The sequence below is a fragment of the Megalobrama amblycephala genome, linkage group LG9 (genome assembly GCF_018812025.1).
Source record: "Megalobrama amblycephala isolate DHTTF-2021 linkage group LG9, ASM1881202v1, whole genome shotgun sequence".
Taxonomy (NCBI): Eukaryota; Metazoa; Chordata; class Actinopteri; order Cypriniformes; family Xenocyprididae; genus Megalobrama; species Megalobrama amblycephala.
The window spans coordinates 21,886,080-21,903,145 of record NC_063052.1 but is presented as its reverse complement, the minus strand read 5'-3'; the positions used below and the strand labels follow the sequence as shown (position 1 = coordinate 21,903,145).

The 17,066-nt window shown below is 33.7% G+C and overlaps 1 protein-coding gene across 1 annotated transcript in view; it reads left to right on the top strand.

Annotated features, from left to right (window-relative positions):
* The window catches only part of grin2da (glutamate receptor, ionotropic, N-methyl D-aspartate 2D, a), a 108,797-nt gene that overhangs the window by 76,775 nt on the left and 14,956 nt on the right, over positions 1-17,066 (top strand). Inside the window, exons 7-11 of the mRNA XM_048202070.1 lie at positions 343-511; positions 809-962; positions 12,163-12,288; positions 12,521-12,750; positions 15,683-15,843. Of these exons, the coding sequence (XP_048058027.1) occupies positions 343-511; positions 809-962; positions 12,163-12,288; positions 12,521-12,750; positions 15,683-15,843 (840 nt within the window). The remainder of the gene's footprint in view (positions 1-342; positions 512-808; positions 963-12,162; positions 12,289-12,520; positions 12,751-15,682; positions 15,844-17,066) is intronic.

Below are 17,066 nucleotides of genomic sequence, written 5' to 3'. Positions count from 1 at the left end.
TTGGCTTTAAATAAAACATTTAAATATTTTTTTTGTATTATATTTTTGGGTGAAATATGACATACAGTATTTAGATAAATAACCTTTTTCTATTTGATCACAACTCCAGTACTGGTTTTTAAAACAGCAGACAATTTCCTTTAAGAATCTTATGCTTTATGCTGATAGACCCCAGATTATGTGTGTTTGCCTTAGGTGACAAAGCACTGAATTCTAAGCAGGGATGTTCATTTAGTTTCTTTTACTTGGTTTCTCTACATTATTTCTTTCTTTTGTCACTGTCCCCTTTCTGTTTCTTTTTCCTTTTCTATGTCTTTCTCTTCTTCTTCTTTTCAATTACAGCATGGTTGTTGAGGGCATTCAATCCATGAAGCACTGCTGCAAAGGCTTCTGTATTGATGTTCTCAAGCGCCTGGCTAAAATAGTGGGCTTCACCTATGACCTCTATCTGGTGACCAATGGCAGGCATGGAAAGAACATAGATGGAGAGTGGAATGGAATGGTCGGGGAGGTCAGGCCCTCATTTTATCTCTCGACTATTTGTTGATCTTGATTTTATTGTCACAAAGTCCACTGAATTCAGGTGCAGAAGGTTTTTTTTCTTGAATTGTGTCACTGATGAAGCATCAGGCTTAATATGCAAGTTAATGTTCTTGAATATAAATTATAAACATATAATTTAACTTTTTTAAATGTCCAAACTAAGCAACATTCAAATAATAAAAGTTAGTTACTATCTTGACAAACCTGTTCACTTTTTTAATTCACTTTCTCTGTTCATAATGTTATTAGCCTCTTTCCCCACCAGGTGGTGTCCAAGCGGGCCGACATGGCGATCGGCTCCCTGACTATTAATGAGGAGAGGTCAGAGGTTGTGGAGTTCTCTGTTCCATTTGTGGAGACTGGCATCAGTGTCATGGTCTCTCGTAGCAACGGCACTGTGTCACCATCTGCTTTCCTCGGTAAGGAAGAAGGAAGAAGCATCATTATTAAATTCAGGCATTTGGCAGACATGTATCTGTTTCCTTGGGAATCAAACCCTTGACCTTGGTTTTGCCAGCATCGTGCTCTACCAGTTGAGCCACAGACTTAATATTACTTCGGATTTAGTGTTATATTATGTTTATATTAAATGTTGTAGATTTACAATTATTCACATAGTTTTTTTTTGTTTTTGTTTTTAAATAAAACATTTTTTGCTGGTTGTCTTTCAACTTTTTATGCACACTGCCAAATGAGTGTTTAACGGATGTTTATAAATCTTTAAATAATCTTGTACTTTGCAAACCAACTTGGCTTCTCCCTAACAATGAACATTTTTTTAAATGTTAAGCTGGCATAAGGAGTCACATTTTCCTTGATTTTTTTGAGTTAAAAACATACTATAAACTTTCTTCCTAGTTTAAAAAGAGGATTTATTAAATCTAAACAGCAAAAACGACTCATGTATACAGATAAATGCATCAACAAATGACATGTCATTGACATCAATTGGGTATGGAAGCCACGGAATAAAAACATAATTATGCGACTTTAGATAATTGCGACTTTTTATCTCACATTTCAGATTTTTTTTCTTACAATTGCGAGTTTATATCTCTCGCAATTCTAACTTTTTTTCTCTGACTTTTGTTATAAACTCGCATTCCTGAGAAAAAAGTCAGAATTGCAAGTGTATATCTCGCAATTCTGACTTTATAACTTGCAATTGCGACTTTATATCTCGCAATTCTGACTTTATAACTTGCAGTTGCGACTTTATATCACGCAATTCTGACTTTATATCACGCAATTCTGACTTTATATCACGCAATTCTGACTTTATATCACGCAATTCTGACTTTATAACTCGCAATTGCGACTTTATATCTCACAATTCTGACTTTATAACTTGCAATTGCGACTTTATATCACGCAATTCTGACTTTATAACTCGCAATTGCGACTTTATATCACGCAATTCTGACTTTATAACTCGCAATTGCGACTTTATATCAAGCAATTCTGACTTTATAACTCACAATTGCAACTTTATATCTCACAATTCTGACTTTATAACTTGCAATTGCGACTTTATATCACGCAATTCTGACTTTATAACTCGCAATTGCGACTTTATATCACACAATTCTGACTTTATATCACGCAATTCTGACTTTATATCACGCAATTCTGACTTTATAACTCGCAATTGCGACTTTATATCTCACAATTCTGACTTTATAACTTGCAATTGCGACTTTATATCACGCAATTCTGACTTTATAACTCGCAATTGCGACTTTATATCACGCAATTCTGACTTTATAACTCGCAATTGCGACTTTATATCAAGCAATTCTGACTTTATAACTCACAATTGCAACTTTATATCTCACAATTCTGACTTTATAACTTGCAATTGCGACTTTATATCACGCAATTCTGACTTTATAACTCGCAATTGCGACTTTATATCACACGTTTCTGACTTCATATCACGCAATTCTGACTTTATAACTCGCAATTGCGACTTTATATCACGCAATTCTGACTTTATATCACGCAATTCTGACTTTATATCAAGCAATTCTGACTTTATAACTCGCAATTGTGACTTTATATCACGCATTTCTGACTTTATATCACGCAATTCTGACTTTATAACTCGCAATTGCAACTTTATATCACACAATTCTGACTTTATAACATGCAATTGCTACTTTATATCACGCAATTCTGACTTTATATCACGCAATTCTGACTTTATATCACGCAATTCTGACTTCATATCACGCAATTCTGACTTTATAACTCGCAATTGCGACTTTATATCACGCAATTCTGACTTCATATCAAGCAATTCTGACTTTATAACTCACAATTGCAACTTTATATCTCACAATTCTGACTTTATATCACGCAATTCTGACTTTATATCACGCAATTCTGACTTTGTATCAAGCAATTCTGACTTTATAACTCACAATTGCGACTTTATATCACGCAATTCTGACTTCATATCACGCAATTCTGACTTTATAACTCGCAATTGCGACTTTATATCACGCAATTCTGACTTTATAACTCGCAATTGCGACTTTATATCAAGCAATTCTGACTTTATAACTCACAATTGCAACTTTATATCTCACAATTCTGACTTTATATCATGAAATTCTGACTTTATATCACGCAATTCTGACTTTATATCAAGCAATTCTGACTTTATAACTCGCAATTGCGACTTTATAACTCGCAATTGCGACTTTATATCACGCATTTCTGACTTTATATCACGCAATTCTGACTTTATAACTCGGAATTGCGACTTTATATCACGCAATTCTGACTTTATATCACGCAATTCTGACTTTATATCAAGCAATTCTGACTTTATAACTCACAATTGCGACTATATCACACAATTCTGACTTTATAACATGCAATTGCTACTTTATATCACGCAATTCTGACTTTATATCACGCAATTCTGACTTTATATCACGCAATTCTGACTTTTTAACTCGCAATTGCGACTTTATATCACGCAATTCTGACTTTATATCACGCAATTCTGACTTTATATCACGCAATTCTGACTTTATAACTCACAATTCTGACTTTATATCACACAATTCTGACTTTATATCACGCAATTTTGACTTTATATCACACAATTCTGACTTCATATCACGCAATTCTGACTTTATAACTCACAATTGCGACTTTATATCACGCAATTCTGACTTTATATCACGCAATTCTGACTTTATATCACGCAATTCGGACTTTATAACTCGCAATTGCGGCTTTATATCACGCAATTCTGACTTTATATCACGCATTTCTGACTTTATATCACGCAATTCTGACTTTATAACTCGCAATTGCGACTTTATATCACGCGTTTCTGACTTTATATCACGCAATTCTGACTTTATAACTCGCAATTGCGACTTTATATCACGCAATTCTGACTTTATATCACGCAATTCTGACTTCATAACTCACAATTGCGACTGTATATCACACAATTCTGACTTTATAACATGCAATTGCTACTTTATATCACGCAATTCTGACTTTATATCACGCAATTCTGACTTTATATCACGCAATTCTGACTTCATATCACGCAATTCTGACTTTATAACTCGCAATTGCGACTTTATATCACACAATTCTGACTTTATATCACGCAATTCTGACTTTATTTCACGCAATTCTGACTATATCATGCAATTCTGACTTTATAACTCACAATTGTGACTTTATATCACACAATTCTGACTTTATAACATGCAATTGCTACTTTATATCACGCAATTCTGACTTCATATCACGCAATTCTGACTTTATAACTCGCAATTCTGACTTTATATCACGCAATTCTGACTTTATATCACGCGATTCTGACTTTATATCATGCAATTCTGACTTTATAACTCACAATTGCGACTTTATATCACGCAATTCTGACTTTATATCACTCAATTCTGACTTTATATCACGCAATTCTGACTTTATAACTCACAATTGCGACTTTATATCACGCAATTCTGACTTTATATCACGCAAATAGTCATAATTGTGTGATATAAAGTCTCAACTGCGAGTTCTAAAGTCAGAATTGCGTGATGTAAAGTAGCAATTGCATGTTATAAAGTCAGAATTGTGTGATATAAAGTCGCAATTGTGAGTTATAAAGTCAGAATTGCGTGATGTAAAGTAGCAATTGCATGTTATAAAGTCAGAATTGTGATATAAAGTCGCAATTGTGAGTTATTAAGTCAGAATTGTGTGATATAGTCGCAATTGTGAGTTCTAAAGTCAGAATTGTGTGATGTAAAGTTGAGACTTTATATCACACAGTTTTAACTTTATAACTTGCAATTATGACTTTATAACTCGCAATTCTAACTTTAGAACTCACAACTGAGACTTTATATCACGCAATTTTGACTTTATAACTTGCGATTCTGACTTTATATCATGCAATTCTGACTTTATAACATGCAATTGCTACTTTATATCACGCAATTCTGACTTTATATCACGCAATTCTGACTTCATATCACGCAATTCTGACTTTATAACTCGCAATTGCGACTTTATATCACGCAATTCTGACTTTATAACTCGCAATTGCGACTTTATATCAAGCAATTCTGACTTTATAACTCACAATTGCAACTTTATATCTCACAATTCTGACTTTATATCATGCAATTCTGACTTTATATCACGCAATTCTGACTTTATATCAAGCAATTCTGACTTTATAACTCGCAATTGCGACTTTATAACTCGCAATTGCGACTTTATATCACGCATTTCTGACTTTATATCACGCAATTCTGACTTTATAACTCGGAATTGCGACTTTATATCACGCAATTCTGACTTTATATCACGCAATTCTGACTTTATATCAAGCAATTCTGACTTTATAACTCACAATTGCGACTATATCACACAATTCTGACTTTATAACATGCAATTGCTACTTTATATCACGCAATTCTGACTTTATAACTCACAATTGCGACTTTATATCACACAATTCTGACTTTATAACATGCAATTGCTACTTTATATCACGCAATTCTGACTTTATATCACGCAATTCTGACTTTATATCACGCAATTCTGACTTCATATCACGCAATTCTGACTTTATAATCGCAATTGCGACTTTATATCACACAATTCTGACTTTATATCACGCAATTCTGACTTTATTTCACGCAATTCTGACTATATCAAGCAATTCTGACTTTATAACTCACAATTGCGACTTTATATCACACAATTCTGACTTTATAACATGCAATTGCGACTTTATATCACGCAATTCTGACTTTATATCACGCAATTCTGACTTTATATCACGCAATTCTGACTTCATATCACGCAATTCTGACTTTATAACTCGCAATTGCGACTTTATATCACGCAATTCTGACTTCATATCAAGCAATTCTGACTTTATAACTCACAATTGCAACTTTATATCTCACAATTCTGACTTTATATCACGCAATTCTGACTTTATATCACGCAATTCTGACATCAGCAATTCTGACTTTATAACTCGCAATGCGACTTTATATCACGCAATTCTGACTTCATATCAAGCAATTCTGACTTTATAACTCGCAATTGCACTTTATATCTCACAATTCTGACTTTATATCACGCAATTCGACTTTATATCAGCAATTCTCACGCAATTCTGACTTTATAACTCACAATTGCGACTTTATATCACAATTCTGACTTATATCACGCAATTCTGACTTTATAACTCGCAATTGCGACTTTATATCACGCAATTCTGACTTTATAACTCGCAATTGCGACTTTATATCACGCAATTCTGACTTTATAACTCACGCAATTTGACTTTATACTCACAATTCTGACTTTATATCACAATTCTGACTTTATATCACGCAATTCTGACTTTATATCAAGCAATTCTGACTTTATAACTCGCAATTGCGACTTTATAACTCGCAATTGCGACTTTATATCACGCAATTCTGACTTTATATCACGCAATTCTGACTTTATACTCAATTGCGACTTTATATCACGCAATTCTGACTTTATATCACGCAATTCTGACTTTATATCAAGCAATTCTGACTTTATCTCACAATTGCGACTTTATATCACGCAATTCTGACTTTATAACGCAATTGCTACTTTATATCACGCAATTCTGACTTTATATCACGCAATTCTGACTTTATATCACATTCATTCGCAATTGACTTTATATCACGCAATTCTGACTTTATATCACGCAATTCTGACTTTATAACTCACAATTGCGACTTTATATCACGCAATTCTGACTTTATATCACGCAATTCTGACTTTATAACTCGCAATTGCGACTTTATATCACACAATTCTGACTTTATATCACGCAATTCTGACTTTATCACGCAATTCTGACTATATCATGCAATTCTGACTTTATATCACGCAATTCTGACTTTATATCACGCAATTCTGACTTTATAACATGCAATTGCGACTTTATATCACGCAATTCTGACTTTATATCACGCAATTCTGACTTTATAACTCGCAATTCTGACTTTATATCACGCAATTCTGACTTTATATCACGCAATTCTGACTTTATATCATGCAATTCTGACTTTATATCACGCAATTCTGACTTTATATCAGCAATTCTGACTTTATAACTCGCAATTGCGACTTTATAACTCGCAATTGCGACTTTATATCACGCATTTCTGACTTTATATCACGCAATTCTGACTTTATAACTCGGAATTGCGACTTTATATCACGCAATTCTGACTTTATATCACGCAATTCTGACTTTATATCAAGCAATTCTGACTTTATAACTCACAATTGCGACTATATCACACAATTCTGACTTTATAACATGCAATTGCTACTTTATATCACGCAATTCTGACTTTATATCACGCAATTCTGACTTTATATCACGCAATTCTGACTTTATAACTCGCAATTGCGACTTTATATCACGCAATTCTGACTTTATATCACGCAATTCTGACTTTATAACTCGCAATTGCGACTTTATATCACGCAATTCTGACTTTATATCACGCAATTCTGACTTTATAACTCACAATTCTGACTTTATATCACACAATTCTGACTTTATATCACGCAATTTTGACTTTATATCACACAATTCTGACTTCATATCACGCAATTCTGACTTTATAACTCACAATTGCGACTTTATATCACGCAATTCTGACTTTATATCACGCAATTCTGACTTTATATCACGCAATTCGGACTTTATAACTCGCAATTGCGGCTTTATATCACGCAATTCTGACTTTATATCACGCATTTCTGACTTTATATCACGCAATTCTGACTTTATAACTCGCAATTGCGACTTTATATCACGCGTTTCTGACTTTATATCACGCAATTCTGACTTTATAACTCGCAATTGCGACTTTATATCACGCAATTCTGACTTTATATCACGCAATTCTGACTTCATAACTCACAATTGCGACTGTATATCACACAATTCTGACTTTATAACATGCAATTGCTACTTTATATCACGCAATTCTGACTTTATATCACGCAATTCTGACTTTATATCACGCAATTCTGACTTCATATCACGCAATTCTGACTTTATAACTCGCAATTGCGACTTTATATCACACAATTCTGACTTTATATCACGCAATTCTGACTTTATTTCACGCAATTCTGACTATATCATGCAATTCTGACTTTATAACTCACAATTGTGACTTTATATCACACAATTCTGACTTTATAACATGCAATTGCTACTTTATATCACGCAATTCTGACTTCATATCACGCAATTCTGACTTTATAACTCGCAATTCTGACTTTATATCACGCAATTCTGACTTTATATCACGCGATTCTGACTTTATATCATGCAATTCTGACTTTATAACTCACAATTGCGACTTTATATCACGCAATTCTGACTTTATATCACTCAATTCTGACTTTATATCACGCAATTCTGACTTTATAACTCACAATTGCGACTTTATATCACGCAATTCTGACTTTATATCACGCAAATAGTCATAATTGTGTGATATAAAGTCTCAACTGCGAGTTCTAAAGTCAGAATTGCGTGATGTAAAGTAGCAATTGCATGTTATAAAGTCAGAATTGTGTGATATAAAGTCGCAATTGTGAGTTATAAAGTCAGAATTGCGTGATGTAAAGTAGCAATTGCATGTTATAGTCAGAATTGTGATATAAAGTCGCAATTGTGAGTTATTAAGTCAGAATTGTGTGATATAGTCGCAATTGTGAGTTCTAAAGTCAGAATTGTGTGATGTAAAGTTGAGACTTTATATCACACAGTTTTAACTTTATAACTTGCAATTATGACTTTATAACTCGCAATTCTAACTTTAGAACTCACAACTGAGACTTTATATCACGCAATTTTGACTTTATAACTTGCGATTCTGACTTTATATCATGCAATTCTGACTTTATAACATGCAATTGCTACTTTATATCACGCAATTCTGACTTTATATCATGCAATTCTGACTTTATAACTCACAATTACGACTTTATATCACGCAATTCTGACTTTATATCGCGCAATTCTGACTTTATATCACGCAATTCTGACTTTATAACTCACAATTGCGACTTTATATCATGCAATTCTGACTTTATATCACGCAATTCTGACTTTATATCACGCAATTCTGACTTTATATCACGCAATTCTGACTTTATAACTCACAATTGCGACTTTATATCATGCAATTCTGACTTTATATCACGCAATTCTGACTTTATATCACGCAATTCTGACTTTATATCAAGCAATTCTGACTTTATAACTCACAATTGCGACTTTATATCACACAATTCTGACTTTATAACATGCAATTGCTACTTTATATCACGCAATTCTGACTTTATAACTCACAATTGCGACTTTATATCACGCAATTCTGACTTTATATCAAGCAATTCTGACTTTATAACTCACAATTGCAACTTTATATCACACAATTCTGACTTTATAACATGCAATTGCTACTTTACATCACGCAATTCTGACTTTAGAACTCGCAATTGAGACTTTATATCACACAATTCTGACTTTATAACATGCAATTGCTACTTTACATCACGCAATTCTGACTTTAGAACTCGCAATTGAGACTTTATATCACAATTCTGACTTTATAACATGCAATTGCTACTTTATATCACGCAATTCTGACTTTATAACTCACAATTGCGACTTTATATCACGCAATTCTGACTTTATAACTCACAATTGCGACTTTATATCACGCAATTCTGACTTTATATCACGCAATTCTGACTTTATATCACGCAATTCTGACTTTATAACTCACAATTGCGACTTTATATCACGCAATTCTGACTTTATATCATGCAATTCTGACTTTATAACTCGCAATTCTAACTCTATAACTCGCAATTGAGACTTTGTCACGCAATTTTGACTTTATAACTTGCAGTTCTGACATATACAATTCTGACTATAACATGCAATTCTGACGTTATATCACGCAATTCTGATATATAACTCGCAATTGAGACTTTATATCACACAGTTTTAACTTTATAACTTGCAATTATGACTTTATAACTCGCAATTCTAACTTTAGAACTCACAACTGAGACTTTATATCACGCAATTTTGACTTTATAACTTGCAATTCTGACTTTATATCATGCAATTCTGACTTTATAACATGCAATTCTGACTTTATATCACGCAATTCTGACTTTATAACTCGCAATTGCGACTTTATATCACGCAATTCTGACTTTATATCACGCAATTCTGACTTTATATCACGCAATTCTGACTTTATAACATGCAATTGCTACTTTACATCACGCAATTCTGACTTTAGAACTCACAATTGCGACTATATCACACAATTCTGACTTAATAACTCACAATTCTGACTTAATAACTCACAATTGCGACTTTATATCACAATTCTGACTTTATAACATGCAATTGCTACTTTACATCACGCAATTCTGACTTTAGAACTCGCAGTTGAGACTTTATATCACACAATTCTGACTTTATAACTCGCAATTGAGACTTTATATCACACAATTCTGAATTTATAACATGCAATTGCTACTTTACATCACGCAATTCTGACTTTATAACTCGCAATTGAGACTTTATATCACACAATTCTGACTTTATAACATGCAATTGCTACTTTATATCACACAATTCTGACTTTATAACTCGCAATTCTGACATACAATTCTGACTATAACATGCAATTCTGATGTTATATCATGCAATTCTGATATATAACTCGCAATTGAGACTTTATATCACACAGTTTTAACTTTATATCACACAATTTTGACTTTATAACTTGCAATTCTGACTTTATATCATGCAATTCTGACTTTATAACATGCAATTCTGACTTTATATCACGCAATTCTGACTTTATAACTCACAATTGCGACTTTATATCACACAATTCTGACTTTACAACATGCAATTCTGACTTCATATCTCACAATTCTGACTTTATATCACGCAATTGCGACTTTATATCACGCAATTCTGACTTCATAACTCACAATTGCGACTTTATATCACACAATTCTGACTTTACAACATGCAATTCTGACTTCATATCACACAATTCTGACTTTATAACTCACAATTGAGACTTTATATCACACAATTCTGACTTTATAACTTGCAATTGCGACTATATCAAGCAATTCTGACTATAACTCACAATTGCGACTATATCAAGCAATTCTGACTATAACTCACAATTGCTACTTCATATCACACAATTCTGACTTTATAACACGCAATTCTGACTTTATAACTCGCAATTGAAACTTTATATCACAATTCTGACTTTATAACATGCAATTCTGAGAAAAAAAAGTAAGAATTGCAAGATGTAAACTCGCAATTGTGAGAAAAAAAGTAAGAATTGTGAAATAAAAAGTCACAATTACCTTCCATAATTGGGTGATTAGAAGTTTGGGTGTGATAAAAAGGAGAAAATATGATATATACTATTATTCCTAAACAAGAAGAACGGTAATATGTGAGAAAGTTCATCAACTCTTATGTCGTTCCTGGCTTTGTGTAACACCTACTGCTCTGCAAATGAATTCTGAAGGATCCCCACAAAAATGGCTGAAAATTTCAAAATATGATCTATATGCTATTATTCCTAAACATAGATCACACGGAGGGGTAATCACAGAAGCATGCCCCTTTATTGACGCGAATGGATTGTCAGTTAAAATGTCACACTTAAATAGTATTTATAGCGCCTAACTTAAAGCAAGCTGTGTGACTATGAGGAATGATTACCTCAAAAGGTTGTGGTACGTCCGCTTGCAAGTTTGAGGGACTTTATTTAAATTTAAATACATACACCTCTTTAGCTATTGTCACATGCCAGTGATTATCCACATGTGCCAACCTGTGCTATAGACTTTTTGGCACAAAATAAAAAAAAACTTTGCTAACATTATAAATGGAGCTCTGAGGAAAATATGATATGACCACTTTAATGTGTTTGGAATGTCATCTATTCATTTGTTTCTTTGTTTTTTCCACTATTGTAGAGCCGTACAGCCCAGCTGTGTGGGTGATGATGTTCGTCATGTGCCTGTCTGTGGTGGCTGTGACCGTTTTCATATTCGAGTTCTTCAGCCCTGTTGGATATAACCGAAGCTTACAGAGTGGGAAGAGTATGTCGTTTATATATTTTAAGGTTTTTCTTTAGGCACTTTCTTGAACGCAATCAGCAATGAAGTACTTGTTTACACATTGTTATTATCATTGTAAGCATGTTCCACAGTTCACCTCGAGCTATCTTCTTCTCTCATGTGTCTTACTGTTGTCTCCCTTTACACTTCCTGTTATCAGCATGTCATAACAAGACATGTCTCATTTGGCCTTCCTGTGTTTTTCTTCTCCCAGAGGCAGGAGGTTCAAAGTTCACCATAGGGAAGTCTATTTGGCTGCTATGGGCTCTGGTTTTTAATAACTCAGTTCCGGTGGAAAACCCAAGAGGCACCACCAGTAAGATAATGGTGCTGGTCTGGGCTTTCTTTGCTGTCATCTTCCTAGCCAGCTACACTGCTAACCTGGCTGCTTTCATGATCCAAGAAGAATACATCGACACTGTGTCAGGCCTCAGTGATAAGAAGGTAGACAGTGATAGGAGTTATTTAATTAGTAACAAATTTTCCTGTTTTAGCTATTACGTTGAATAATAATAAGTATGATTAGATATGTTTTATATTTGTGTAATCTTGTTTGCAAATAAGATAATTGTTATATCGAGGTGTTTTTAAATGTATAATTATTTATCATTTTGTAATCATCATAATTTAGCTGACACTATTGAATATTTAATTGTTTCTGCCTATTTTAAAGTTTAGATTACCATTTACCACTGATTAAATATTCAAAGAATAGCACTAATTAAATACTTAAAGGATATTAACCCCTTAGCCCATCCCCCCCACCCCCCACCCGCCCCAACAAAAAATTCATAATCCAATTGAGTAACACAAAATAGGAATCATTTTAAAGCTTACAAACTCAGGGTTTTAATGCATCTAACCTTTTTGATCAACTCTTGTCGATGCTGAGTATTCCCTCTAAAACAGAGTGTACCCCCTGCGGGTGCCACCTACCCATGAAAAGAATAATCATAATATTTTTCAAAACTACTGCCTTGATCAACACAAAATAGGAGTCATTTGAAAGCTTAAAGGATTTGTTCACTTTCAAATGAAAATTAGCCCAAGCTTTACTCACCCTCAAGCCATCTTAGGAATATATGACTTTCGTATTTCTGATGAACACAATCTGAGATATATTAATAAATATAGCTTCCGCCAGACCACCTTCCCTATTCAGGTTAAGAAGAAAGTGTAAATCTGCGTCGCGTCTGTTACACTTTTTCCATAAGTTGAATAGGCAACTCTTGAACTGCAAGAGTTTTACACTTACTTCGTACATTGAATACGGAAGGCGGTCTTTTTACTTCATAACTTGTTAAATATGGATTTTTTTTTTTTTTTTTTTACACAAACGCATCGATTCACTTCAAAAGGACTTTATTAACCGGAGCCGTGTGGAGTACACATTTATGATGGATGGATGCACTTTCTTCAGCTCATAATCATGAACCCTGTTCACTGCCATTATAAAGTTCAGATGTGTCAGGATATTTATTAATATTTCTCAGATTGTGTTCATCAGAAAGAAGAAAGTCATATACACCTAGGATGGCTTGAGGGTGAGTAAAGCTTGGGCTAATTTTCATTTTGAAGTGAACTAATCCTTTAAGAGTCTGAGCTTTGCAATGCATGTAGCCAATTTGATTAACTCCTAAGTAGTGCTGAGTTATTTGCTAATAAAAAAAAAAAGTTTTCATCATTTATGAAAAACTTTTTTAGTACTATGTGCTGTAATATGTCACATCATAAACATCATACAGCTTAGATAGTCATGTGTTACGTATGTCATTTGAAAGGTTTCACGGAGTAGAATACAACAAGCATTATTGTTTTGGGTTCAAAGGGTTAATAGATTATGGTAATGCCTAATATTGTGATGCATAAATTCACTTGCAGCAACTACAAGTAAATATTTTCTTTAGTTATTAATGTTTGGTTTTAACAATGTAGGTTATAAATCAAATATTTATCAGTTATCAGCAGTGTTATTTTAGTATTATTCATATACTATTGTAGTATTTATTTATTAATTTATTAAATGACTAAAGTGAAATGTATATTTTCAGTTTAGTCATTTTAGTACTTAGAAAATTAGAAATGTTAAGTTGGGAACTAACTGAAATAAGTTTACTTTAAAGGATTAGTTCACTTTCAAATTAAAATTTCCTGATAATTTACTCACCCCCATGTCATCCAAGATGTTCATGTCTTTCTGTCTTCAGTCGAAAAGAAATTAAGGTTTTTGATGAAAACATTCCAGGATTTTTCTCCATATAGTGGACTTCAATGGGCACCAAACGGTTCAAGGTCAAAATTACAGTTTCATTGCAGCTTCAAAGCATTCTACACGATCACAGACGAGAAATAAGGGTCTTATCTAGAGAAACCATTGCTCATTTTCTAAAAAAATTTTAATTTTATACATTGTAACCATAAATGCTCATCTTGAACTAGCTCTCTTCTTCTTCTTCTTCTTCTCTATTTGAATTCCGGCAGTGTAGACACTGCTGAGTGTATTACTGCCCTCCACAGGTAAAAGTTTGAACTAAATTGTCATATACAATATGCTAGTGCAAGTATATAACAATTAGTTCAAACTTTGACCAAAACATTTTTTTTTAGAAAATTAGCGATGGTTTCTCTAGATAAGACCCTTATTCCTCATTTGGGATCGTGTAGAATGCTTTGAAGCTGCAACTGCTTTGAAGCTGAAACTGTAAATTTGACCTTTAACCATTTGGAGGCCAATGAAGTCCACTATATGCAGAAAAATCCTGGAATGTTTTCATCAAAAACCTTAATTTCTACTGAAGAGAGAAGGACATGGATATCTTGGATGACATGGGGGTGAGTAAATTATCAGGAAATTTTAATTTGAAAGTGAACTAATCCTTTAAGTTTAAGTTTGTCATTTATAATTTATATTTTATTTTACTTCCGCCTTGTTTAATTAAAACATTTTTAAATAGTTTAACACTGGTTGCTAAGCCTTAAAATTAAAATTATTGAGTCACAATTTTAATATTGGTGCGTCCCTATTTACTGGACCTGATGTATACTAAACTGAGCTGTAGTGAAATTTAGTATAAGCTGAAATTGTGATTTATAACAATAACTGACATCACTGTAATATGGTCAAACACTATTAATCTTTTTAAACTGGTCTCACTAGTCACAAGTTAGTCACAAATTATGCAAATAAATCATCGGCCTATGAAACAATGATTCGATTTTCATTCTTTTAAACCCCCGTTAGAGCATCCCCCCCCACCCCCTTGGGTTTACCATCATAGTTAGCCAAATGATTAATTAACTGAAATTCAGAGGCCTAAACTGTAATCTCATATTTCAGAAACCTAATGAAGTATCTCCCATTCACTTTGGTTTTCAGTTTCAACATCCCACAGAGCAGTATCCTCCCTTACGATTCGGCACTGTCCCAAACGGGAGTACAGAGGAGAATATACGGAGCAATTACCCCAGCATGCATCAGTACATGGTGCGTAACAATCAGAGAGGAGTGGAAGAGGCCATCGACAACCTTAAAACCGGGTGAGTGATTGACGACCACTGATAAAGACAATATAAAAATGATACTAATGACTCTAAAATCTGATATGGTGAGCCAGGTTCAAAGTTGTACACACTCGCGGAAGAATCTATAAGTTAAATCTATATGCATAAAATGTATCTATAATGAAGTATTTTACATGGCCAGCTTGGCAAATGAAAAATCTGCCAAACTCGAGCTTTAATCCTGGCCCTAAATCAGACCACAACAGATCAAGATGTTCTTTTAAGCAGTGGGGCAAAACAGATGTGCTTACAAGTAATTGACGGATATGGGTGACATGATGGATCACAACAGAGGCGTTAATTATTTTGTTGGCTGTCGCTTTTCGTCTCCATTTCGAAGGAGAGTGTGAAGATTGACTTTCATCCTTGGTGCTATGTCACTGGAAGGACCAAACATTCAGTAGGCATTGCTATCACCACAGGATGAAACTTATTTAACTTGATTTGTTACAGTTCTTGCAGGGCGAGCATGGATTTGATATCTCTCGCTTAGACCAGTCAAACTTCATTTATTTTATTTACATTTTCATTTCATTTATTTATATTTTACATTTATTTATGTAGCAGATGCTTTTATCCAAAGTGACTTACAATTAAGGAACATCACAAGCAATTTGTTATAAGGGTGCAGTAACTATTTACACTATCGTTCAAAAGTTTAAGGTAAGGTTGTTGTTTCTTTCTGCAGCAAAGTAATACTTTTGTTCAGCAAAAATGCATTAAATCGATCAAAATTAAAAGTAAAGACTTTTACTTTGTTATAAAAGATTTCAAATAATTTCAAATAAATGCTGTTCTTTTGAGCTTTCTATTCATCAAAGTATCCTGAAAACAAGTATCACGGTTTCCACACATGCAGCACAACTGTTTTCAACGCTAATGATAATAAAAAATGTTTCTTAAACACCAAATCAGCATATTAGATTTGCTAATAATGCTTTGCCATCACAGGAATAAATTACATTTTGAAATATATTTGTAACGAGGCGGGACTCAGGCAGAGATCCATTTGCAAGCTTTATTTAAAGTAAGCGTGGTCGTACAGGCAGGGTCTAGGCAGGGTCTAGGCAGGGGCAAACAGGAACAGCAAGGGCTAGACAGAATCGTGGTCAGGGTACAGGCAGTAGATCAAGGCAGGCAGATATCGTTCACAGTCCAGATAACAAAAACAGTCCAAAGGCAGAAGGCAGAGAATCATA